General features: G+C 36.7%; 1 protein-coding gene across 5 annotated transcripts in view; it reads right to left on the reverse strand.

Annotated features, from left to right (window-relative positions):
- Positions 1-559: 559 nt before the first annotated feature.
- Positions 560-25,740, reverse strand: part of RHOT1 (ras homolog family member T1) — a 33,678-nt gene continuing 8,497 nt past the window's right edge. The window contains exons 6-20 of one of the 5 annotated variants that reach the window (XM_024192578.3): positions 25,464-25,572; positions 25,001-25,102; positions 22,405-22,503; positions 20,919-21,027; positions 19,830-19,950; positions 18,383-18,467; positions 16,763-16,908; positions 14,360-14,460; positions 13,806-13,936; positions 13,281-13,364; positions 12,909-13,028; positions 12,338-12,540; positions 10,166-10,309; positions 3,255-3,398; positions 560-1,681 (exon numbers count right to left, since the gene is read on the reverse strand). In XM_024192578.3, the coding sequence (XP_024048346.1) occupies positions 1,564-1,681; positions 3,255-3,398; positions 10,166-10,309; positions 12,338-12,540; positions 12,909-13,028; positions 13,281-13,364; positions 13,806-13,936; positions 14,360-14,460; positions 16,763-16,908; positions 18,383-18,467; positions 19,830-19,950; positions 20,919-21,027; positions 22,405-22,503; positions 25,001-25,102; positions 25,464-25,572 (1,816 nt within the window). In that variant the 3' untranslated portion in view covers positions 560-1,563. Of the gene's footprint in view, positions 1,682-3,254; positions 3,399-7,125; positions 7,212-10,165; positions 10,310-12,337; positions 12,541-12,908; positions 13,029-13,280; positions 13,365-13,805; positions 13,937-14,359; positions 14,461-16,762; positions 16,909-18,382; positions 18,468-19,829; positions 19,951-20,918; positions 21,028-22,404; positions 22,504-25,000; positions 25,103-25,463; positions 25,573-25,740 lie in introns of those variants that run through there. The other 4 variants (XM_024192575.3, XM_024192574.3, XM_024192576.3 and 1 more) reach the window with 4 other exon arrangements.

Genomic DNA, 25,740 nt, shown 5'->3' on the forward strand with positions numbered 1-25,740 from the left:
ATGAGTTTCAAGGTTTCACCCAGCTTATAACACAAGGAAATACAATACAAAACTAAAAGCCTGAATATTTCTCTGCTTTTCTACCAATAACTCTCTCTTCACTGGGCTCAGCATATTAATGCATCCCTCAAAGACCAGCCAATAGTAGGTCCTGCAAAAACCAGCCAGCTATAAACTGGAACCTTTTAATGTAACTTTTGGTCAACAATAGATGGTTATTGCAATTACTCTCCTCAGAGTACATAATCTTGAGAAAAACCTCTTCATTTTCCCATTGCATCAAAATGCATTAGAATATGGTTAGTGATGGAGAAAGTTTGAATTGGCAATATATTCTCTTGTTTCAGTGCAGCTTAGTACCCAACCCTGTCTTCCTCTGGTGAAAATCAGGAGTAACTGGAGTGACTGTAAGCCAGAAGAATCAATGTATCCAAGACATTTACATCTTGACAGCTTAAAGGGCTGCTACAGTATTCTCTGTGATGAAGAGTAGGTTTTTACAATCAACAATACCTTTCATTAAAAAATAAAGATATCAAGACAAAGCACATTACACAGTTATTTATTGAAATACTTGAAAAGGCCGGCAATGGAAAAAATAGGTTTGTCATGAGGATTTTATATTCATTAGATTACTTGATCCATTAAAAAAGGTGCTGTCTAAAGGTAATTCTAACCAGGTATATAACTTACTGTGAACCATGCAACTAATACACACTAAAGTAGAGTAAGCACTGTGTACTATGTTAGTTCTACCCCATACACAGCTTTTACAAGAATGATTTATAGTGAGGAATTAAACAGCAACACTTTTTGAATTATAAACATTTATAATATACAAATTGTTTTCCATCGGATTTGAAAGGGCTATAAAACATAGTGGAAAGTGAAGCAACACAGAATTACACAAAGCATATGAAGTCTGTCTGGCAGTTTTTAAAGTTTACTTTTTTCTTTTAAAAGAGGAATCTCAGACAGTTCAACATGTCACAGGTCATGTAACATACAAAATCATTAGGCCACATCTGCCACAGTGACTTTTTCCTTAGAATATAGTTCAGTGGGTAAATTGGCTGGCTCTTCAGTTAAAAAAGAAAAAGAAAGAAAGCCACATGTTCTGCCTTGTATAGCTTGTAGTCCCAAAAAGAACTTCAGATGCATATGAAATAAATAAGTAATCCTTGAGCAAGTATGATCCTTGAGTTGAACCTATTCTATTGAAAATGAATTCCGATTCTACACTCTCACTATGCTGAAACATCTAAGAACAGTATTTCTAATAACTTTTGGGGAAGCAATGTCTTACTGCCTTAATATATACAGTTTATTTACAACATTCCCTTTTGGCCTCACAAATCAGGCCATTTTAGTTGGCTGTTACGATGCAATTTTTTCCACACATTATTCAATACTGTAGTTATAGCTTTCATTTAAAAGAATCTTATGCACGAATTACAAATATTAATAAAGTAACTCTGCATATATAAATATTTCTAGCAGAATTTAAAGCATTCAGAATGTACATAATTTTTATTTGGTAGGGGCCAGCTACAGCTTTTCAGATCATCGCTGCTTTAATAATGCTCTGTACATGGCAAAACCCAAAACTGCAAAGACTGTAGCACCAAAACTCGCTCGAAGCCAAAATGTGGAACTTTTGAGGTCTGCTTGTGTCACATGCCTGCAGTTTAAAAAGATAAAGAATTAAATTAATTTCATAACAGGAATGTCAGGCAATTTATGTCATGTCAAATAAAAATCTGCTTTTGGAAATGTATTATTAACACTTGTCACGCTTAAGCAGCACACCACTAGGGTTACAAAGTTTTAATCAATGCAAGCATTTATACTTCTCTTAAAGGCTTAGGACCTGATGCTGCAGCCCTTGATCACATTAGTAAGTCCCACTGAAATCAAAGATACTACGCAAGTGAAGAGGGCTGCAGGATCAAGCCATTAGTCAGCTGTGAATGGGGGGGAGGGCGGAATGGACTTATTTGACAGCAGCAAAAACTACTCCGTAAGGGAAAGCAGCTACAAATAATTAATTGCCCATCCAGAGCGAGCAAATATCCCAGCACAGTGAAATACTAGTTAGATAATATTTTTAAAGGCCTCAGTTCACATATTTCTGCTTTTCAGAATTAAACCTTCCAAGCAATGTTGTACTACCAGTTATTTAAAGTGCTGTCTTGCAAGCAGTTAACTGACAAGTGACAAGTAATACTTCTCCAAAAGCTAGAACCACAACAATGACAATTTGCAAATCCCTCCCCAATATATAATCACAAAAAGAGCAACAGGTAACTGTTCATCACAATACTAAATTGAAAACTGTTAAGAGAACGACATGCTAGTGGAACAGGCAGTGACAGTGACATGAACAGAAAAAGAAAATGTAACAATAGGATGAAAGTGGTTGGATGACAGAAAAAGCCACATTATTCATGACAAGATAGATACAGCCAATGACCCACATCTCCCAGATACCACAAATAAAGTTTGTGAGCATGCTCAGTTAAACACCGCTAGCCATCTTCAAGAGTCTCAAGAATGACAGCTTACCATCAAGTAGTAGATAAAGCATTAAAAGTTATTACAATGACCTTAATTTAAAGCACACCAAGTTTCAAACTAATTGTTATGGAGGTGATTTAGAGAACCTACATAATATCGCTGAGTTTATATAGCTTGTATATTTTTATAATAATGGGTTATTGGTTGGAAGCTTTAAAAGCAGTTACAGCACAAGGAGTATACAGTTATTCTGTGCATATACCATGTGCAAAACAGAGTTAGCTGACTATACAATGTGAATTACAGAACGATCATGCTGCTTTATAAAACATGGATTGTGTAATTGTTGTTACCACAACATACAAACCAGTGTAAAATATTGTTTAGCAAACATTTATAGTAATAACAGGTCCTGTATATAAACACTTATTGTACATATAAATTTGCGCACTAGGGTATCACATGCTGCAGAACAGATATGGGTTCTTCTGTTTATTTCTACTGAAGTGAAATGCAGCATATGAACAACCACTCACATCTGCTCTCCAAATTCCTATTCTTATTCAAAAGTTCCCTGTGAGATTATGATCTTGAAACAGACCAAACTCATGGTTTCTTGCAAGCATTAGTTCCCACAACGAATTTCTACAAAATATCTCAGAACTAAATGTCAAGTAGTTTGGTTGTTTTTTTAAAGGTGAAAAATGGCAAGATCACCCCAGTTAGGATATTGTTACCTGTCTTCAAGTAAATGTGGATCAAGAGATGACTCCATGAAGATGGAATCTTCTACAGAGCTGACGGCGTGCACCTGATGAATAATACTGCTCTCCTCGTCTGCTAACAGCATGGCACCCAACTCATCTATATGGAGTCTTAACCTTTTTTACACATATGCACAGTTTGCAGTTCATAGCATGGTTCAAACAGGAAGTGACTCAATGTATGCCACACTTACATCTCACAAAAGTTATATTCAGCTGCTAATTTGTTTTCATCTAATCCTTTGCTCTTGTGCAGTTGTTAAAAACTTAACATATAAAAATAGGAATTTATTCAATGGCTAACTAGGTAACTAAATTAAATACAAAAAAAGAGCATGCTTAAAGACCTAGGAGGCTGCAGCATTAACCAACAAGAGAAAGGAAGCTGCTATAGAAGCTGAAAACCCACGCTTCTTGACTTTTATTTTACCCCAGGATAGTGCAGTACACCTTACACTGTACACTACAAGCATGTCTTCACTACACACACTAAAAAAGGTATGTTCTTAACCCAGGTTAGCTAACTCAAGCTAAAATAGTAGCAAAGACACAGGAACTCATCTTTTAACTCAGGTTAGCAGCTGGAGTTAAACCTATAAGGGATCCTGGGGTTGGATTTGAGTTGCTAACCTGTGTTACTAGCCAAGCTGCTGAGTCTTCACTGCTATTTTAACCCAAATTAGCTAATCTAAATTAAGAACACCTTTCTGTAATGAAAACATACCCTGATTGCAGTACTTCAGCAAAACAGGCTGTGTTAATACAGGAGTATTAGCTCTAATTCTGATGAATTTCCTTTACTACTGTTGGGTCAAGTCTGTACTTTAAGAAAATGTAACTTTAAAATGTTTTTGTAGAGTGAATATGTACACTAAAACCTCAGTTTCAAAACTCCTTAAAATATAGAATAGCGTGTGTATATACACACAGACTTTGAAGGATGTATACTTTTGATATAATTAACAGCTCAAAATTTTTTTAAATTATCTGACAAAATATTTACATATATATTTTAAATGCATCAGTTTAAAAGTTTCAGAGTAGCAGCCGTAAAAGTGTGAATCTACACTTATTTAATTTAGATGCATCTCAACTTGTCTACTCAAGCTCCATCTATCGTTCAAGTCTATAGTTTGGCCTTTTACAACATTTCTGCACATGGGAACATTTAACAAGCATTACATAAGAAAGTTATTGAGCATGGTTAAAAGTTATCATGTACCTTTAAAAGCAACTAATGTAATCTCATGATCATGCCAAAATCCTATTTCCACGTCAAAGCATCAGAGAATTTAATGACAGGTTTCAGAGTAGCAGCCGTGTTAGTCTGTATCTGCAAAAAGAACAGGAGTACTTGTGGCACCTTAGAGACTAACAAATGTATTTGAGCATTAAGCCTTCGTGGGCTACAGCATCCGAAGAAGTGGGCTGTAGCCCACGAAAGCTTATGCTCAAATAAATGTGTTAGTCTCTAAGGTGCCACAAGTACCCCTGGTCTTTTTTAGAGAATTTAATGACTCACTCATAGCACCGAATTTTTTTCCCATTTAATCTAAGGCTAAGGGTAAAGCAGCTTTTCCTTTAACTAAATTAACCTGACCAAACTCTAAGGCCCAAGCCCTTGCCCACTGAAACCAATAGGAGTCCTTCTATTGACTTCAATGGGAACTCGATCATCCCCTGTACTTTTTGGCAGAAATTCTTCCAAGGGAGCCTAAGGGAGTTAGGAGTCCAGAACCAAAATTCAGTGGGACTTTGGTATCCAATTCTTTTGGGCTCCTTTGAAAGTCCGAGCCTTTACTTATAAATGTTTCATAACAATCAAAGTACACAGCCAATGGAATCTTTCCGCACCTCAGTGCCATACTCACGTCTCTTATGAAAATAACCCCAAATAACAAAAAGGGGAAGTTTCATTTCTGATATAACCTGTCAACTTTACTGTGGTTATACCACATAACATTTTGTCCCAAAATCTACAGCTTCCATATTAGTATCAAAGAAAGCGTTCACATTTTAGGAGTTTCTTCTGTTCTCAAATACATAGGCAAGCCAAATATATTAAAATAACATTTCAAAATTTTAAAATGGTGTGTGACAGATTAGGAATCTATAATGTATAAATGGTATGTCAGAAGCTATTATACTAGTGTCAGTTAGCCACTAATAGATACTTCCACTAACTCCAAATGAGGGAAGAATTTGGTCCCTATCTTAAACCGGAAGAGAAAGATTATCCTAAATTAGAACTAGAAACAGATGCAGAGTTTTATGAGATCTTGCTCGCTAGTAATAAGATTTAGCTAGTCAACTTCCTGTAGTTTATTAAGCTTCCAAAATAAGATTTCTATGTTAGGACACATTTGCTCCACATTATATTTAGAAACAGAACCCAGGTTTAAAAATAATTTGGAAAGAAAAAGCACAGAACTTTGATTCAAATTGCCCTTAAACATTGAGGCAAGTAGCTGTTTTATCACCTGCTATTTTAGTGACATATGTTGCAGTCTAGAACAGTGTTTCTTTTAACAGACTTTAACAACTCACAAGAAGTTAGCATCACAAGTAAGCAAGATATTAACTGAGCATGCCTATTAATTACACATGGGAACCGGTTGAGCTGTGGGCCAACATAGACAACCTTTTTAATCAACATTAGTAGCAGAAGAATCCCAAGTTTGGGAAGATAATCTTAATTATAAAAAAATTCTCCGAAAATTATCCACATGCTAACTGGCAAAGAATATAAAAAGAGTAGCAGATGAGGTCAACACCATCTTGTCATGACGGAAATGGACCAGCCATATGGATACTCACACCAAATGATAAATAAGAAGTTAACAAAAAGCAAGCAACAGCAGTTTACTTTGACAAACAATATGTTTTAGCCACAAGTTGTTAAGCAACTGAATTTAAAATAAAAAAACACTAAGTATACATGCAAGTTGCTGCGGCTTTCATTTAAATATTACATTTAGGCACATAATTTTCTGTTATAAACACATTCTGGATATTAGAATTTTTTCCCCATTAGCCATCTAAAATATGAAAAGCAACAAGTGCATTTTAGTGCACACACAATGCCTGAGGCAATGTAAAAAGCCAGTTCAAGATACTCCATTTGTAAAATAGTGCATTAGCATAGCTTTGCAAAATTCTGCTTGGCTATAGCCCGTAATGAGTGGTAGGAAATGGTCAATAAAAGAGCATTAATTTTCATCAGCATCATCATGGTAAAAGTAATACATTTTTTTCTTTGCCTGTATAATTTAACAGATTTTTATGGTGATTTTGGAAGGCTGTAAGAACATATTGCCTAAAAATGTAAGTGCACTATACTATAAAGTCTAAACACTTATACTGGATTCAGAGAACTACTATTTTCTCTATTACGGTTAGTAAATAGTGCTTTTTCCAGATTGGGTTTCACAGGAGGGTTTTACAGGCAACTGAAACTATATGAACAAATCCTAAAACTCTTGAAATAATGTTTTTATGTGCAAGATTATTTTTAAAATATGTTAAATAAAACCCCACTCTTATTTCCACTATTTCAATTTCAGAATCTAAGAATTAAACTTAACTGAAAAAATCTCCCTGATGGAAGGAACCATCATCATTCTCATGCATAAGAATTACTTCAAACATCTTGTTTTTAACCATAAACTCAATTGCCAGAGTAAAATGCAGCTATTGTATAAGAGAAACAAGATGAATGAATGATTTAAAACCAACAAAGCAGAAAGAAAGAAAAAAATCTCATTGAACATTCCAAATAGATGCAATATAGTTTATAAAAAAAAAAAAAAAAACCACACCAAGTTGATGGTTAAAAAGGGTTAGAATTACACAGAAAAATGTTTTTAAAAAGAGGTAAAATAATGTAGTAAAAGGAGAGTGAATGCCAGCCAGACAAATGAAAATGAACACCTAAAGGAAAGAACAAATTAAAAATATAAAAATACATCAACATACGAACAAGTGCTTTCTCTCACACATGCAATTTGCAGTGTTTAGAATGCAGTGCCGTCTTCCTAGTGGAATCTATGAACAAGGATCCTGGGTAGTTCAAACCAACAATCCTGCTCCTCCATAACAGATACATCAAATGGATAAACTTCCACATTTCTCTCAATTTACTTTTCTGCTAAGCTAGGAAATCCCCAAATAATCTGTGAATAGGGTCAGACCCAAGAGACGTTGAATGTAGGTGGATGCAGGATTTTTCATTTCCACAAAATCATTGCTATTGCGTTAATTGCTGGGTTTGGAATATTAAAAATGATTACAAAATAGTATGTTTGTCATCATGATTATATATAAACACTAACTAGCAACACCAGCTAACAATAGCAATTGGGGTTAAATCTAAATGCATTTCAGTTTACAGATTAATCATGCATTCCGCTGCTATCTAGACGGTTAATATTTGGGGTGTGGAAGGGAGATCATGACAGTAGCTTCTCCACTCAGACAAGCCTCTTTGCTTACTAGCTAAGTAATGTTTTGCCTGACTTTCTGACTTAGGGGTAAGCAGTTGTAGAAGCAAGCAGAGAAAACCATACAAGGCATAACAACTGCATTTTATAAACTTCTTAATTCAAATGCATTTTCTGTTGAGGCTATTCTGTTTTATAGACATTAAACAGACATCAAATAATGTTCCCTCGTTATATATCTTTCTTTAAATACCTTGTTTCCCCTATGAAAATGTTCTTTAAATCTACCTATTCTGTTAAACCAGAAAAACATCTCCAGTGGCTCTCCTTGTTAGTCTATAATTAAAGGCTAATCTCTGCTTTCATTTTATGAAACAATATTTCTGAGAATGAACAAACATGCTAGCTCTATTTTTCTTTAAAATACATTTATTTACATACACACTACTCACTTCACTCTGCTGAAGTATGGGGAGACTGTGTCAACCTATGTATCCCATGATCCTTAGGGGTTCAGTAAGGAAATGCTATGGGAGGAAAAGGAAGAGCTAGAAAGGAGGGGAGCTGGCTAGATGAACGTATTGGTGGGCTGGACTCCTACAGTAAAGACAATTCGCTTTAATTAAATGATCCACACAACAGATCATAGCAAGCAAACATTTTTTCCAACATGGTTCGGGCAGAAGCTCTTCCATGAATTCTCCTCCTCCTAAATTACGAACCTGTCACAGAGAAGGTGGCATATTCTGGGGCTTGTGATTCCCTACTGTACAGTGTCAAGGGCTGGAGGTGACTGCACAGCAAGACTGGCCAACAGAGGATAGCATATCAGCCAACGCCTCTACTATTATCTTGCATCAATCTAGTTAGGGGGATCTGATGGAGGATTCTCAAATAGGAAAGCAGCAAGGGGAAGAAGCAGCATGTAGCTAGGAAACAGGGACAACTATCCATGACCATTCTGAAAGGGGAATTGGGTATGGATTATGTGACTCCCCCACCCCTTTAGGGCGGTCACAGCCCTCCTACTGAGGAGTTTGAAGAGTTGCTGTTTTCTGGGATTTTCAAGTGTGTTAAATTGGCTGTGTGGTTGGGATAGAATAAATGAGTGGGGACAAGTTTCAAGGGGATTTGTTTGAGGGACAATTTATGTAGAAAAGATGCAACACGAACAATGTCAAATGTTTCATTGTCATTTCTAAGTCGACAATCTTAATTTTCTGAGCTAAAATGTTTCTCTTCTATAAATTCACATTGTACTGTTATCAGTTGTGCGCTGAACTCTAAAAGGTACATTTCACTAAAACTCTCTCCATACTCTCGACACACAAATCAGAAATACCATCAGAGCCCTTGTATACGTACAGCCTGCATATGCCTACTCTGTTTTATGACTATAATGATCTGAAACTAACAAAAGGTATCACACAAAACATGCAACACAACAAGACTTTCAGGATATAAAAGAATGCATTCTAATCCTGACCTTCCAAGATGCATATCACAACCATCTGTCACTCCAAGAAAAATATGGAACATGAAGCCACTGTACTACAGAATTATTGTTCGGTTTGAACTCCCATTCATTTGCTGGGCCAAGATGACAGAATTTCAGCTGTTAGTAATTTGAGTGTGTCAAAGACAAGGGTTTAACAAACACAGCCTGCAGTACAAGTAAGACAAGATGCAGCACTGTTTTCTATTATGAAAAATGTTATCGAAAACATTTTAATGTTCATTTATCAATTATTTTTTCCAAAATATTTGAATGTTTGGGTGGTTCAAAGTTTTCTACAGTGGCTAATTTTCTTAAAGTGTATAAGCAGGTTGTGTTTTGTTCAAGAGGAGCTGGCTGTTAAAGCTGCAGATTTCGTCACATCATATCCACTAATCTGTACAAACTGAAGATCAGTAAAATGTGTTTTGTATTAACTCCCACAAAGTTAAGTGGTATGAATTGTATTATAAACATAATTACACTGAATAGTACTGCTCTACATAAGCCTTACTTTTGCCTGCAACAATACCTTAAATAAAATGAATTTCTAAAATTCATGTCTAAGAGATATACAGATCTAATTCACACTACATAGATGTTTTATATATTATTCCAGTACTAAATAGATTTTAAAACGTTAATAGTTTTTCATTCTCGACTATCTACCTAAAAAGATAGGTCTAATTCTTCAATATTTTGCTACCACCTAATTGACTGAGTTGAGCATCAAGTTGGCAATGCTTCAATACATTACTATTAGATTAAGCCCGCAGTGGTCAACTATACTTTTAAGTTAAAGAGGTCATAAAACTTGACTAATTTTACTGCAAATATTAAGAGAAGCATCTGTCTGGTGGATATGGAGTGAAAATCTGCATCATATAAGGTTATCAATTGCTTTTTTTCCCTATTTTTTTTTTACGTATTTTAAAAAGCACGCCTGGTACCTAGTAAATAAAGTTAAGGACCTGTTAAGAACTGCAGTGAAGAGTTTGTTCTTTACAGATTGCAGCAAGTCTGAGTTGAGGAAGTTCTGACAGATGCAAAATGTACACCTGTTGCAGGCGCACATACAGCGTAATCGGGCATGGCTGCGAAAACACACAGAAGGACACGTGTTGAGATCTTGTTCATTAAATCAGGCACACATTAGGGCTGTGCCAAAACCAAGAGATTTAGGAATAAATTAGTTACATTTGAAAGCGGAAAAGAAAGGTCAGCTGGGGAGGCAAGGGTAGACTAAAGCTGTGCAGAATTCCAGGGCTAGATGTTTTAAGTCTAGATGACACACTAGTGAAAGCATCCTCCTACACAGATAAAAACTGGAAAACACAAACATTAATAAAAATGTTTGTTATATCTGTCTTCAGGAACAAAGTATCATAAAGGTTTAATGGAATGTGTCTGCACAGCAATAGATGACACCCTCTTTTCAATCAAAGGAAAGGAAAATTGAAGGTCACATTTTCTATCACTCAGTAACAGAACACATTTTACTTTATAAAGTGACACAAATAACCAATTTTTCCATTCCCCCCCCCCCCAACTAATATACACATGCTTGAAAACCAGGGAGGAATAAGGGATATTTATTAAGACAAACAAATACTCAATGCCACACACAGTTTTAAATGTCCTAATATTCCAGCACTACCAAATAAACCAAAGTAAAAAACAAAACAGAAACCTTACTGATCTAATTCAAGAGAACCTATTATTAAAATCTAGATTTCTGGGTGAAGATGACATTACTTCTCTTTAATTTTAAAGCCAATGCCAGCTGTCATACTAGAATCCATCTGTTATTTAATAATATATATCTAGTTCACCACCATACATAAAGCTCCACCTACCAAATAAAGAGGAATGTAAAGTATGCTTAGCAACAGAGTGAGATGCTTAGTGAGAAGCAATGTAAACTTAAATATATTAAATCTGAAGTCTGACAAATATATATATTTGGGCACCATTTAAAATATGTAATAGCTAATAGATTTGTGAAACAAAGACACAAACATTATTAATTACATGTCCTACATAGGCATTATTAGCCAATGAAACCTCAGTGCGTTTCTAGGGAATTATTGTACACTAAGTAATGTTATGAACCCTAATTGTCTCTGGATCTGAATTACAATAATTGTCAGGTAAGTCAATTTTATTTTTTTATGACTATGACTTGAAAATATTACCAAGCAGTACTGGGTCATTCATCTCAGTGGTTACTTTCATTGCTTTAAACAACCAATAGGGCACACTGTGAATGTGGTGAATATTTAAGATACATTTCTATATATCTAAAATAATTGCTACAAATATGCTATGATTTTACTATTTTAGTAGAACATGGATTGCATCTCATTGCTAAGGGTTATAAAATTTGGACAATGTTGTGTCAATTCATCAAATATTGATTACCATTTGGTATGTAAGAAAACAGAAAAATACTAGATGTCACTTTCTTAGTTATGCGGTACATGACTGTAGTCTCAGTGACTTTCAGTCTTAAAGTAATCTCCCAGAAAGGCACTTGTTTGTGTTATTGCTCTCAGACTCATGCATCTACTGGATATAATAAGATAGGGGCATAACATCACCAATAGCCATTCAAAATAGCCATTACTGTCCAGAGTTCTATATCTAAACATGGATTCAAAAGTGCTGAGCACCTGCAATTCAGTTTTAAGTCAGTGGGAACTGTGGGTGCTTGGTACCTTTGAAACTTAGGCGCATTTATGTATATGAAATATTATATTTTAATTGCACTCACTGTTACTGTTAAGACACTTTGTAATAATTATACACTGTATTATTAATATTATTATATTAATAAACTCACTACACTAGTAGTTATGACATATGGGAGTCTAGTCTCTTCTGCATATGCTCACAGTTCCCCACTGACAATGATTAACAGGAATGAGTTATGTATGCACACATGAACAGAACTCTGTGTCTATTGGATTAATGGAACCTTCTAAATCACTGATATCACTAGCACTTCTCTCTGTTGCTAAACAACTCAAATGAGGCAGAGAGTTCCATCCTCTTGATTAAGAATGGCATGCAGTGTTGTCATGATTCATGCAGTATGAAAACTATGACGCTTGACTACTTACGGATACATGGCCATTGTTGTCACTTTAACAAAGATATCCTTACTCGGTATATCAACAGTGTTACAAGTAAAGGCTTGTGGTGGAGGCATTTTGTGTTTCTTGCAGAAGTCAGCAGGGGAAATGCTATATTCTTGTTTAACTTCATGTAGGTCTGACTTTGCAGCTACCACTAAGCAAGGTATTCTGCTGTCCACAAAGTGTTGCTGCAGATTTAAAGAAAAATATTGAGACAAACAGGAGTTCATGTGTTCAAACAACTTGGAATAGCCTATTATTATTATTATCATCGTTTCTTGTGGCAACATCAAGCATTCAAGGCTTAGCTGAGCACAAATCTAGAAGCAGAGTGCTCTGCACAGGCAGCTAAACCATAGCCAGGCATTAGTAACAGAAGCCCACTGAGCTCTTACTGCATTTTTAAATGCATCAGCTGCATATAATCAGCAATCATGCAGGAGTCATATGCACTTCTGGTGCCCAATTCAGTCAGTCAGGAATGCTGATAACTGAAAGTGAACATTTATTTTCCCCGATTAACCAGTGTAATGAGATACGTACAAAAGATACAAACCTTAAAAATCCTAGCACAGTATTCAAAGGATTTAGGATTACTGACATCATACACTAAGCAAACAGCATCACATATGGTCTCGGCATCAGTTAAAAATTCAGATTCACTAACATCATGTAGCTGAAAAAGGAGGAAAAAAGCTTTGATATTATGAAATTAATTGCATAACTTTCTCTTCTGTTTTCATTTCTTTTTTATTTTAATTTCCTATTATTCTTTTGTGTAGAGACTGTCTGGTTTGGCCAATGTACATGGCAGACGGGCATTGCTGGCACATGATGGCATATATCACATTGGTATCACACTGCACATCTACGTTCAAAAACCAATATATATATGTATATATAAAAACAACCATGATGTCAGTCTTACCAGCAAGTATTTTTCTTGCCCATATACATAGACTGTATTCATCGCATAGTAAGATTTGTGCTCTGCACGTATTTGCCTCTGTCTCTGAAAACACACAGAATTTAAAGATTAGACAATAATCAACAACAACTTCCTCCCCATAAAAACTGTATTTAAATAATTTTTCAGGTTCCTACACAGTTGCGCCTGCTTAATATCAGAGAACTATGGGGAAGTCTTATATTATGAAGACTTCATAGTATGCTAGTAAACCTGTAGCTGTAGTACATTTTGTCAGTCATGAAGTATCAAAGATTAAAACTAATGAACAAAGCAAATTTTGCAAGGCAGTATCCTCGATTGTCATATCTATTCACCTAGTTGATAATTTGTAAAATTCTGCAATCCACGATGGGTCTCCCAAACTTTAGTGCTAACAAGTAAAGTTCTAAGGCAGCTGCATGCTGTCAACAGAGTTTTGTTGCCTAAACTTAACTCTCAATTTTATTCAATTACAACTCACATTAAAAAGAAAATGTTTCTTACCATTAGATTTCTTCCAAGAAGTGCCTGGAGAACACCACTTTTCCCACAGCCTTTCATCCCAATAACATTACATCTGAACACATTCCTTTGAGTCTGCTTTTTCTGGAGGTCTATCTTTTTATCTCTAGTTACTTTAAAAAAAAATATTTTAAAATTCCTACAGTAAGAACAGTTAAATTACTTAAATCATATTTGAAACATCTGTAATTAAAATCTTTAATATCCCAATGGCACACACTTTTAAAACAAGTTCAAGTCAACAAAATGCGAACTAATTCCACAGGAATCGAGATCGTCTTTTCATCTGTGTCATTTATAAAAGTCATAATCTTTTACATACATACTTTTTTTTTACTTTTATAAACAAACTAGAATGCTCTCCAGGGTATTACTCCTTTTCAAAACATGCCCGCGTTCTAAGCAGAAAGGAGGGGAAAAAAACCACACACAGGACATTTCATTTAAACTCAATTTACTGCTTGGCAATTGGGCGTATGAAACTGATCTTTTAAAATAAGCTCCCAAACGGTATTAACAACATTTCAGATAATTACCTGTAATTGCTGATGCTTGAGACTCTTGCTCTGTCAGTATTGAATAGCCTAAATAGCCCAAGTACTCCAGGCAGCGCTGTACATCTAAATATGTAGTTAGTCTAAGGAAAAAAAGAGAGGGGGAAAAATCCCAAAACAATCATTCCTAAATTGCCAACATCCACCATTCCAGATTTCTATTAAAAGTACTTGTGCCCTATGTATTACATCTGGCAAAAGCAAAGTGTTCTGGTGCCATACAGTAATGAGAACACACGTGTGAAAGTTAAATGGCCCTAGTTTTATTAATATAATGAACCCATGATACTATGAGGGCAGCCCCTGCTAAGATCAAACCACTCATGCTGACCATGTACACAATGCTTTCCACATCTCAAAATGAATGTGATTGCTCCCCCTCTGTATTCCCAACTCTCTGTCAAGAGGAATGCAAACAGAAGACAGTAACATCTTTAATGTTTACTGGAGGTATATATAGAGAAAATATCGACCAACTATTGAGAAGGTGACAATTAATGACTCTTAATGATCATACTACTTCAGGCAGATTTCCAAATTTTGGTGAGAGTCCTGAAGCAGTGATCATTGGACACTGCCCAAATTCCAGAACTGCCTGTAGTTCTCTGAGCAGCAGGCCACACAGTGGCTCCAAAAAGCTCTATTGCTTTGGTCAATTCTTCAACATTTTGGCTTGCTTCCTTTCTACATAATAGCAGATCTTCAACAGGAAGCTTTAAAATGGGATCTTATAGTGAATGACCTCAATACTGTTCCTACATGTTAGTTCTCTAAAGTGCTTTGCCACATGCAAAGGAAACTTAAGTGGTACCTGAAATGGAATCATCCAATAGCTTTTCTTAGATAAAGATCAAAAATTCTCTCATAGGGGATACACTGATAAACTATGCATTAATTACATAGAAAGTACATGATTATATTTGATTTAGCAATTATGTAAATCAAAAACTGGATTTTGGGGGGCTTGACTATCAATGCTCTCAAATGAACTAAGGACAGCAGGATTGACAGACAAAATCCAAAAATATGCATCCCTTAAATATTTTTGTGACAATGGCTGGTTGGCACAGAAAGTTAGTATTTCTGGAGACCTATGTTTCAATCCTATGTAGATCTAGTAAGAAGAAATTTAGTGATGTCAGATTAGCCCCTTCAAGCATGGATGCTCATATAAAAACCACACCCTGTAATTTAATTTGGCTGGTAAATGTTTGGATAGGAGAAGCAAGTGACAGGATCCAGGTGGATGGGAATACATTGGCAGAGGTGGGGTAGGTGGGTGAAAGGACCAAGACTGGTATAGTCAGGGTGCTGGAGATCAGGATTGATTTGCGTTGGCTGAGCAGTATGGAGAAGCTTGTACATGCTTTCCATGCTATACCTGGCTCTAGTCAGCGATATCAGTCTGCTTCTGAACTAGCAGAGCACCATGAAATCAGTGATAGATATTTAAGTGAATTTCTCTACAAGTCAGTTATGTAAACATGATAGACATAAAAGTTCTGGAAAATGTATTGAAAGTTTCCAAATCAACAAAAAAAGGAGTAAGTCAAAAAAAATCATGTGAACTTCTCTGAAACCCCTATTGGAGAATGATCTCCAGCTTATTGAGGAATTACCATTCTTCTCCAGAGTACAAGGAAATTCAACTTCCATTCACATTAAGTCAGCACGCCTCTCCTGGGAACACTGGTAGCTGAGCCAAACGTGTGCAACAACTTTATAATGCAGACTAAACGCCATTAAGGGAGTAAACTGAAACTTCACCAAGGCATTTCAGGGAGAACCTCTGGCTCCACATAAAGCATGGTTTCATAAATGGAAAGGACAATGTTTTATGAGCAAGTAATTTAGTTCTGCAGTCTCTATAGCAATAATCTTTCCTATTCCCTTTAAAACAAGAGCTGTGTGTCTAACTCTGAGAATTACAATCAATTCTCTGAATATGGTTACAGCAGTCTCAGGAACTCATCTGTTAAGTAGATCTCCACAGTTTTGGCACCACATTTGCTAAAAACATTTAAGCAGCTGCATTGCCGGTGCTATCTATATAGTTGATTAGATCTGAATGATAACTTAAAAATAAATCACACTGTAAAACTGTGGCATCTTAATTAGCATAGTTATTTAAAAGTATTCAATGAAGCAGATCGCTCTGACAACATTCATCAAAAATTTTTTTACTCTAGACTGATTTTTTCATTTACCTCACTAGATTTACTATTCATTTTTTTAAATAAAAGATTTACATAGTATATTTAGAACTACGCATATAAATGTGCAATAAAATAGGTTATTACATCACATGAAGTCCTAACGTAAGGCCACTGGTAAGGTCCTAATGTAATTCCTGGGCAACAGCAACATATAATGTACCATACTTACGTCCACTGAGAAAGAAACCCCTGGTATGTTATCCATCCCCTTTCATTTGTACAAACAGTGTTGTTGACATCAGGTCCCCATGGTATATAAGGGAAGACTTTGAACAAATCTTTGAGTTCATCAGGGGACAAAGCACAATCTCTATCCTGGAAATATGCACATAGTTATACATCAGACACCAATAATATTGTCATCAAAACATACTTGCAAAAGTAAAGTATTTCTTGTATGAGATTTGAATGGCCTGTGCAGCATTCATTCCATAAAAACTATGTTAAGGATTTACTTACAATAGGTGGATAATCAGTTTTTAAAAAGGATTCTCAGGACTTGTATACACTAGAAAGGGTAAATATACCAGCTGCGTATACTGGCGTATGAGTGCTTCTGCTGGCATAACTTATGCATTTTCCTGAACAAAATAAGTTATACACCGCTACCCCTACATAACACGAATTCGGATATAACACGGTAAAGCAGTGCTCCGGAGGGGCGGGGCTGCGCACTCCGGTGGATCAAAACAAGTTCGATATAACGCGGTTTCACCTATAACGCGGTAAGATTTTTGGCTCCCGAGGACAGCGTTATATCGAGGTAGAGGTGTATATACAAAAGCGTTTTTTTGCTAGTGTAACTGCATCTCCCCTGGGGCTTTTGCTGGTATAAAAGTGTTGTTTAAAAGAAAAATTGCACCTCTATGTGACAAACGTTTCTAGTGCAGAACAGGCCTCAGACAGACAACAAAGGGTCACAACTATTCCTTTAAATTAAGAATCTGAATACATAAGATGGAGAATAAGCCCAAACCCCCAAAACATTGGATCTTTTGTTAAAGCCTTATTCAATCTTTATTCCTACAAAGGCATTTGTCATTTCTAGCATTCCTGATTGTATTAAAAATAACATTTATTTTACATACACACAATTTCATAACATGGTAAGAACATTTTTCCTGGTTTAGGAATATCACTGATCAATACATTTAAAAGGGTAGCAGAATCTGACCCTGCATAGGGAAGAGCTGTTCTGTTGACTCAACCTGTCAGGAGTCAGAACCCTCACAGAACTGCTGCCACATTGTAACCGGTGCTGGCTATTCAACTCCAAGAGCAGAGGGAAGCATGATCCTTAGTCCAAGAAAACTGGGAGAAGAAACATGGAAGCCCTACCGGAAACTTTAGGAATTGCCAGGCTTCAGCAGAAAGCTTAGGCTGAGTTTTATTCTGTTGTTACTTGAGCTAACAGTTTATCTCCCAAGAAGGAGATAAATTGACATCATGTATAGACTTTATATGGAGTAGGGTACTAATATTACCTGCTCACAGAACAATTTAAACACAAGGAAGATGGCTCTCCCAATATAAAATATTGATTTAGTTTCCTGTGCCACATTAAAGATGAATATTGACTCCTAATTCTTTCTTTGAGTTTGAAAAATAAATTTGGTTCAGCTTCATAAACTTCAATCCAATCCTAATAGAAGGTAAAAAGGATGGCTGGACATCAGGGGTTGGATTTTGTTGTTAAACATCCCGTTGTAAAGATCAAGTCAAAGAGTTAAGATTTAGAGAGCAATTAAAACATTATACAAGTACCACTTAAGTCAGACTAAAAGCTTACCAAATCATGCTTATCAAAAGTGCTTTGGAGAAACAAATACACATGGTGATTCAATTCTGTTGTGCAGTCAGAAGGAATTTTAAGCCTATTTAAAAAAAAGAACCAAAAATTAGTCACATAATAAATAATGTAATTCTTCCAAGAAATAAATATGAAAATAGCATTTAGTGGTTTTGCAATCAGCTCCTTTTCTGTTTCACGGAAAACACAGCAAGCACTGTTTACTAGGCGTTCTAAAATCATCTGTAATATAAGGCACTTTCAGATATAACACGAATATCATCAGCATTCTATGAAAGAAATAAGGATGGGATAGTCAAAAGAAAATAAGGGACTTAGGCACCTAATTCCCTTAAAATCCTCTGAAAAATCTCATCCTAAAGGAGTTAAATGTCATAAAAAGGGCTGGATAGTTTTATAACTATCCCACTTGTAACTATGCCTGGTAAGAGAATGACCTCACCGCACATTAAGCAGTTGGAACTATTGGCTGGCTTATAGGAGAAGATGTGTGGCCCATTTAAGGACTAGACACTCAGAGAGTGACTTCCTGCAGCAGCTTCAAACCAGGTCAGCAGGGACACTGATCCATCCCCCCCACCCAGATGACCAGAAAGAGGGGAGACTATTTAGGCCTATGCTCGGGCAGGAAAAGCCCTCTTTTACCTGGACCAGGTAGAGTAGCACCCACCCTTCCACCAATGGCCATAGCTAAATACCGGGTTTTGTCATGATCCACGGTGGGTATTACACTAGATGCTCCTTTCTTGGGGGACTGGGAAGGAATTTTTTCCCTCACCACATTGGCTAAGACAAGTGGGTTTTTTCCCCCTCTTCTCCACAGTGGGTAGGGGCTTAGTTGGGGCAAACATGAAATGGGAGTTAGGCTATCATGTCACAACTCATTATGTAAGTGTGGGGCGGATGTCCAGTGCAGTTACTCCATAGGGAAGTGAGATATGAACCTCTGCCAGGGACAGCATTCTGGAGTGAAATGAACAGAGTCTGATCTGGTATCGCAAATCCCTTGTCCCTCTGCTCTCCATATGCAACCCACAGTGAAACTAGGTGACACTATGAAACCTAAGTTTAGACATTTCTGCTAACACACCGAAATTGGAATTCCTTTATCCTTCTACTCGCTCCATATAAAAGAGTATTCTGCTCCAAGTCTGATTCAACACCCAAGGAAGTAATTGGAAAGAACTTCCATTTACTTCTATGGGCATTGGATTAGGCCCTTAATGCACATGCATAATTGAAGTGACACATACATCAAGAGATTATTATATACTGTATACTCCATAATGTGTTTATGTAAATGTAAATATTGCTGACAAAGTTGGGAGTTGTGTTTGTATAGTAAGTAGTTGATTTAGCAATCCCAAGTCATGACATACAAGTTCTATATAGAGTTAACATGTGAAAATTAACAGCTGAAACATACGGAGGAAACAAATACTCTGGTGTGAGCTCTAGGTCATCATCATATCCAAAGCGGCGTAATACTGTCCAAGTAGTTTCATGTCTTCCTCGCTGAATAAAAAGCGTATGTAGAAAAAGAAAACCTGAAATTAAATGATAATTCTTAAGACTTTGAAGGCTTTCAAACATTTAACATTTACATTGAGAGTTGTTGTTTTTTTTAAGTCGAGTGAATATAAAACAAAATACACAAACATAACAGCACAGTGCGGAACATATAAAATCTTAATGAATACATGACATTTTCTGTACTTTCAATTTGTACAATTATAATACTTCTATAATCGGATCGCCAAAATTATTATTTTCTTAAAATTTGTTTCCTAAGTGTTAGCACCGCATTTTATTACAGGGTTGGTTTTAATTTGTAACATGCTAAAAGCTTTTATAGAGTCTCCATTAAACATACAAAGAATGACAACCTTCAACAGTAGTTCCACGGAAGCATGTATTAGTTTTCCTACGCCAAAACTCGAGGATAATTGCTTAAGTACTTTCCATATCTTACTGAAAACTGAGATTACTCCCCCAGTTCAATCCACACATGATTTTTTAAGGCTGTGTATAGATTAGGCTTTTCCCCCTACAATTTCTCACTTTTGCTTTCACAGTTGCAGCTCCCACAAGTAGTAGAAAAGATATTGCCTTTAATTTTTACCGCTTACTCCGAACAGATCTACACAGCAGTCATTAAAATGCTGGTGGGAACCAACACTTTTATCTATGCTAGTGCTCCCTCTGGTAAAACTAACCAAATAGCCTATTCTAAATGGAAACTATAGAATTTGCCCAAGAGGGAATTTCTTAGAATCAGCACACTTAATTCAGACATTTTGGTCCCTTAAGCATTCTCCATTGGAACACCATTTCCTTCTCCCCCATTATTCCTCAGTTTATCCCATGCCACAGCCAAGTTATGACCAGCTCTTGTTGCCAAGGGAGCAAGAAACTGAAATCATATTTCAATCCCTTTTTCCTCCTTTAACAATAGATTACACAGGGACTTTTATCTTGTATCAACTTGAAATGTCTCTCTTCAAACAATACCTACCTTTTAATGTTAATCCATTAGCAGCAACTCCATCACTTAGATTTTTTCTGACTACATTCTTTACATCTTCCAATGCTTGAGGCGCTAGTGGAGTATTAAAACAAATTCTCTAACAAACAAAGAAAACACATATTAGAAACACTGATACTAAGTCAATCATACAGCATGTCCTGCTCAAAGTGCAGCCCTAAAAGCGATGTTAATTTAATGGTAGGGGCAATTCAAGCACACTCTAAGTGAAAGCAGAGCAGGCAGGACAGTTCCTTGCTCGTTGGTACTGCCCCCACGTAAGAGCAAAATAAGACACAGTATCTATTATTTGCTTCAGTTTCCAAGACTGTTAAAGAATCACAGCCACCCAGAGAGGAACAGGTGTTTAAAGAAACAGAAATGCAATACTGGGGAACCTCAGGATTGTATTTAAACCTGCACAAATCAGTAGAGGTAGGGATGTAGAAAAACCCTTTTTAGTTTTTCAAGAAAAATGTTGCAAATTTAAACTGACAAACGCAGGATATTCAATTGAATTACAATCTTAGGCCTGGTCCACACTAACCCCCCACTTCGAACTAAGGTACGCAAATTCAGCTACGTTATTAACGTATTCGAAGTACCTTAGTTCGAACTTACTGCGGGTCCAGACGCGGCAGGCAGGCTCCCCCGTCGATGCCGCGTACTCCTCTCGCCGAGCTGGAGTACCGGCGTCGACGGCGAGCACTTCCGGGATCGATCCCAGAAGATCGATTGCTTACGGCTGGACCAGGAAGTAAGTGTAGACCTGCCCTTAGCAATAGCTAGCCACAATAATGTGAATTCAGGTTTGAGGAGAAGCTTTAACTCTGCATTCCATTTCTTAGCTCTAATACTTAAGGTTAAATGTAGTTCGGTATCTGAAATGTTACACCTGATTTTCATCTCACTCATTTTACGCCAGCGTCATTCCATTGACTTCAGAGGAATAACTCCCGATTTTACACCAGCATTCAAGAAGAATGAGGCCCAGTATCTGTTATGGGCATCAACAATACAAAGATGATTTATATAGGGCAAGATTTTGTGCTACCCAGTGGGAGGGTGCAAAGAGACATCCGCCACCCCACACACAGGACTAAATTACACAATCCCAGTGGAGACACTGAAGATGGTAACAGTTTCCCAAGAGGAACAAGGCCTCTGGCCCCTTCCGTAAATCCACATCAGCAGGAAGGATAGTACATAATGCACCTATTTGCTATGTGGTACAGTGCCCATTGTACTGGCTCCCCTATATCTCAAGGAGAAATTTCGGTCAAGTCAGCCTCCAGTCCCCAAGCACAGGGCAGTGCCTAAAATGGCACAATCTAGCCAGTGAGCAGTTTCATGATTAAAAATAGGTATCCAAACGTTACCAGTCACCTCAAGTTGTTTTGATAGTATTTTAGAGCTGAGCTACCATATACTCAGTTTGGAGAAAATGGGGGGGGATAAAAAAATAGTAGGGAGCTACCTGAAAGAAGTTGAGCTCTGCATCACTGAGAGTGCCATCATTATCCTGATCAGAGATCCTGAAGATGCGAGTCAGAGCTTTTATACAGGCAGGTTTCATCTACAGATCAAGAGAGAAATTAGGACCCACTTTCACAGGAAAATTACTTTTTTTTTTTTTTTGGGCTTGAACATGAAAATCATCACACTAACAACACAAGAGAGCACTAAATAGAATTCAAATAGATATTGGCAATTTAATGTTTGATTTGGTTTAGATTTTCAGAATGGGGACCTAGAAAATTAATAAATACAAGAAACAGCAAAACCTGGCAAGAATAAACTTATATTCCGAAAAAGATTACAAAAAAGTCAATTTTGATATTAAACTTCCTTAAATTCAATTATATAAAATCTTGAATCTATCTTTGCAGGCTGAACAATCCAAAAATACAAATATCCAAAAATACTTCTCTGTATTTGTTGCCTTATTGTGATGTAAAAAGTTTTTAAAAACTAATTTGTTGACAGAAATTTGAAGAAAATAATTTTCCTACCCTTTCCTAATATACATTGAGGTGCATTAGACAAGTAGTTTTCAACCTGTGGTCTGCAGACCCCTGGGGGGGCGAGGGGGTTGTCTCCAGACTATCTAGGGAGTCCGTGAAAGGTTGTCATTACCATAGCACTGTGGTTTTCAACCTGGGGTCCGTGGACCCCTGAGCATCTGCAGACCATGTCTAAGATTTCCAAAGGGGTCCGCACCTCTATTTGAGAAATGGTTCCGCAAATAAAAATAAGGTTAAAAACCACTGCATTAGACTATTATGCCCTTGCTCAGCCCCTGTATGATCATCTTTTAAAATATTTATATTTTAAGATAATACATTAATCCACAAGCAAGCAACAAAACTAAGAGGTTTAGAAAATATGACCTACGAGGAAAGATTGAAAGAACTGGGCATGTTTAGTCTTGAGTAAAGAAGACTGAGTGGGAAACCTGATAACAGTCTTCAAATATGTTAAAGGCTGTTATGAAAAGGATGGTGATCAGTGTTTCTCCGGGTCCACTGAAGATACACTATGAAATAATCGGACTCATCAGCAGCAATGGAGATTTAGGTTGAATATTAGCAAAAACTTTCCAGTTATAAGGATGGTTAAGCACTGGAACAGGCTTCCAAGGGAGGTTGTGGAATCCCTGTCGCTGGAGGCGTTTAAGAACATGTTAAACACATGTCACGGATAGTCTAGGTATTCTTAATCCTACCTCAGCACTGCAGGATGGACTAGATGACCACTTAAAGTCCCTTCCAGCCCTACGTTTCTATGATTCTACTTCTAATTCGAAAATTAAAGTCTATTTATGTGATCAGACTAGACAACAATCTTCTGTGTATCAATGAAGATAACTCTAATAAGGCATCTTAAATGGACATTCCACACACAAAATAAATTCAATTCAATGGCTCTAGAGCTACAGTGAACTGTTATTGAACAGGCACCTGATCCATGTTCAACTGGTTTAGGCAGGGTTTCAGGAAGAGCCCCGGGGACAATCACAGTAATTTTAACTGTCCTCTCTCATCTATTAGACAAAGTACTGAGCATATGGACCAACAGCATGGGAGAGGAAAAGCTGTTGAGTTTGCTCCCAGGTGAGAAAGAAAAAAGAAAGATAGGGAATTCCCTCCCAATAAATAAGATGGTGAGGGGGAAAAAAGAGAAGAGAGAAAACTCTTCTCCGACTACCAGCCACAAAATGGTGAGGAGTGAGGGAGAAAGAAAAGGGATGATGACATTAATTGCACTGTGGTGATACAATGTGACTACACAACAGCACCATGCAAAATCAGGATGTGCAAAGTCAAGCTGCGATTATTCTGTGGCTTTCTATTACTCAATGTTTGAGACTGAGTGGCTTTCCCCACTGTTCAAGATGAAGTGACAATCCACAATAAGTGATAAATGCAGTGCCCCTACTATAAAAATCCACATGCACCCGGGTAATCCATTTAATTAGTTTCCTTGTGTACTAAGAAACTAGCTATGGCTGTTACTAGAACACTAGAAAAAACATGCACTCATCTTTCTGAAGCTCTCTTGTCAAAGTCTCACAAGAGTGCTCTGAAATAATTTTGCTTTCCATGACACTGGAGTAAATCTGGAGTAACTACCCTGCAGTAAATAGAGTTACTTAGAATGTACATCTGTGTTAATGGAGAAGGAATTTGGAACCAGTTATATCAGATTACATTTGGCATAAATGTACAACCATGACCAAATCAAATCTGAAAATCAATTTGCAATTGTTTGTACATGTAATTAATTGGGAAGTAAAAATGAACATCTTGCAACATTCTCCCCTCCCAGGATTTAGTAAAAGTCACAACTCTGATTAATGTCACAGACTATAGGCATGACGGACTGGCACACGATGACTGACATTTAGACAGAAATAATCAAACAAGAAAAAAATCTACTGGGGTGGAAGTAGCATAAAAAGCAAGGCGGCAAAAATATTTTACTATTTTAACGTATTTGTCTTCTGAAAAGGGTTTGGCAAAACTAAGTTTATTACTACTACACACATATTGGTTTAAAAAGAAACAAAGTACCTCTTTTTCCTCTGGACAGTAGAGAGGCCCTGTAGGATGTAAAACAGCTTTCTGTGCATAATAGAACAGCTCAGATATATTCTTCAGGTTTTTGGCTGAACACTGGAAAAAAAAGACTTTAAATTAGTTAGTTAACTCTTTTGACTATTTCACCACTTCTTTGGGTGTCTAAATGGAAGCTGAACTCTTGGAAATATGGTCCTTAATAGTGGTCCTTTGAAAAAAAGGGAAATATGGTCCTTTGAAAAAAAATTGAGACCTATGTGTTTGCAATGACTAGCTCAATGGGGACTAGCTCCAGATCAGTTGCAGCCTCTTAGCACTACTGCGATACAAACAACAACAACGTAGTAATTTTGAGTTGCTCTATCACTACTACAATCGAAAAAGTTAAAGTATAAACTTGGCAGCAATGTGGTACTTGTTATTCATTCAGAATGAATTCCAAAATTTAGGAGCATACCTCTACGCAAGTTTCTATCGCTGTGTATTGGTTCATAATGGGAAGGATGGTCTCCATACTGCTATATTCCACTAGATCAGATTTGTTTCCAACCAATATAAGAGGAAGCCTGAAAACATAAGATTTATCAGAGGAGATTTACAATGAGAGGGAGCTGAAAATATCTATTTTATTTCGCAACTTACTCTGCTTCAAAGGAAGTAAACAATTTGCATTTATGTTGTTTCTATGAATAACTAGACATCAATGGTAAAGGGCAGGAACAAAAATGAATTAG

This window comes from Terrapene carolina, unplaced genomic scaffold, assembly GCF_002925995.2.
Source record: "Terrapene carolina triunguis isolate 2854851 unplaced genomic scaffold, T_m_triunguis-2.0 Scaffold192, whole genome shotgun sequence".
In the NCBI taxonomy this organism is placed as follows: Eukaryota; Metazoa; Chordata; order Testudines; family Emydidae; genus Terrapene; species Terrapene triunguis.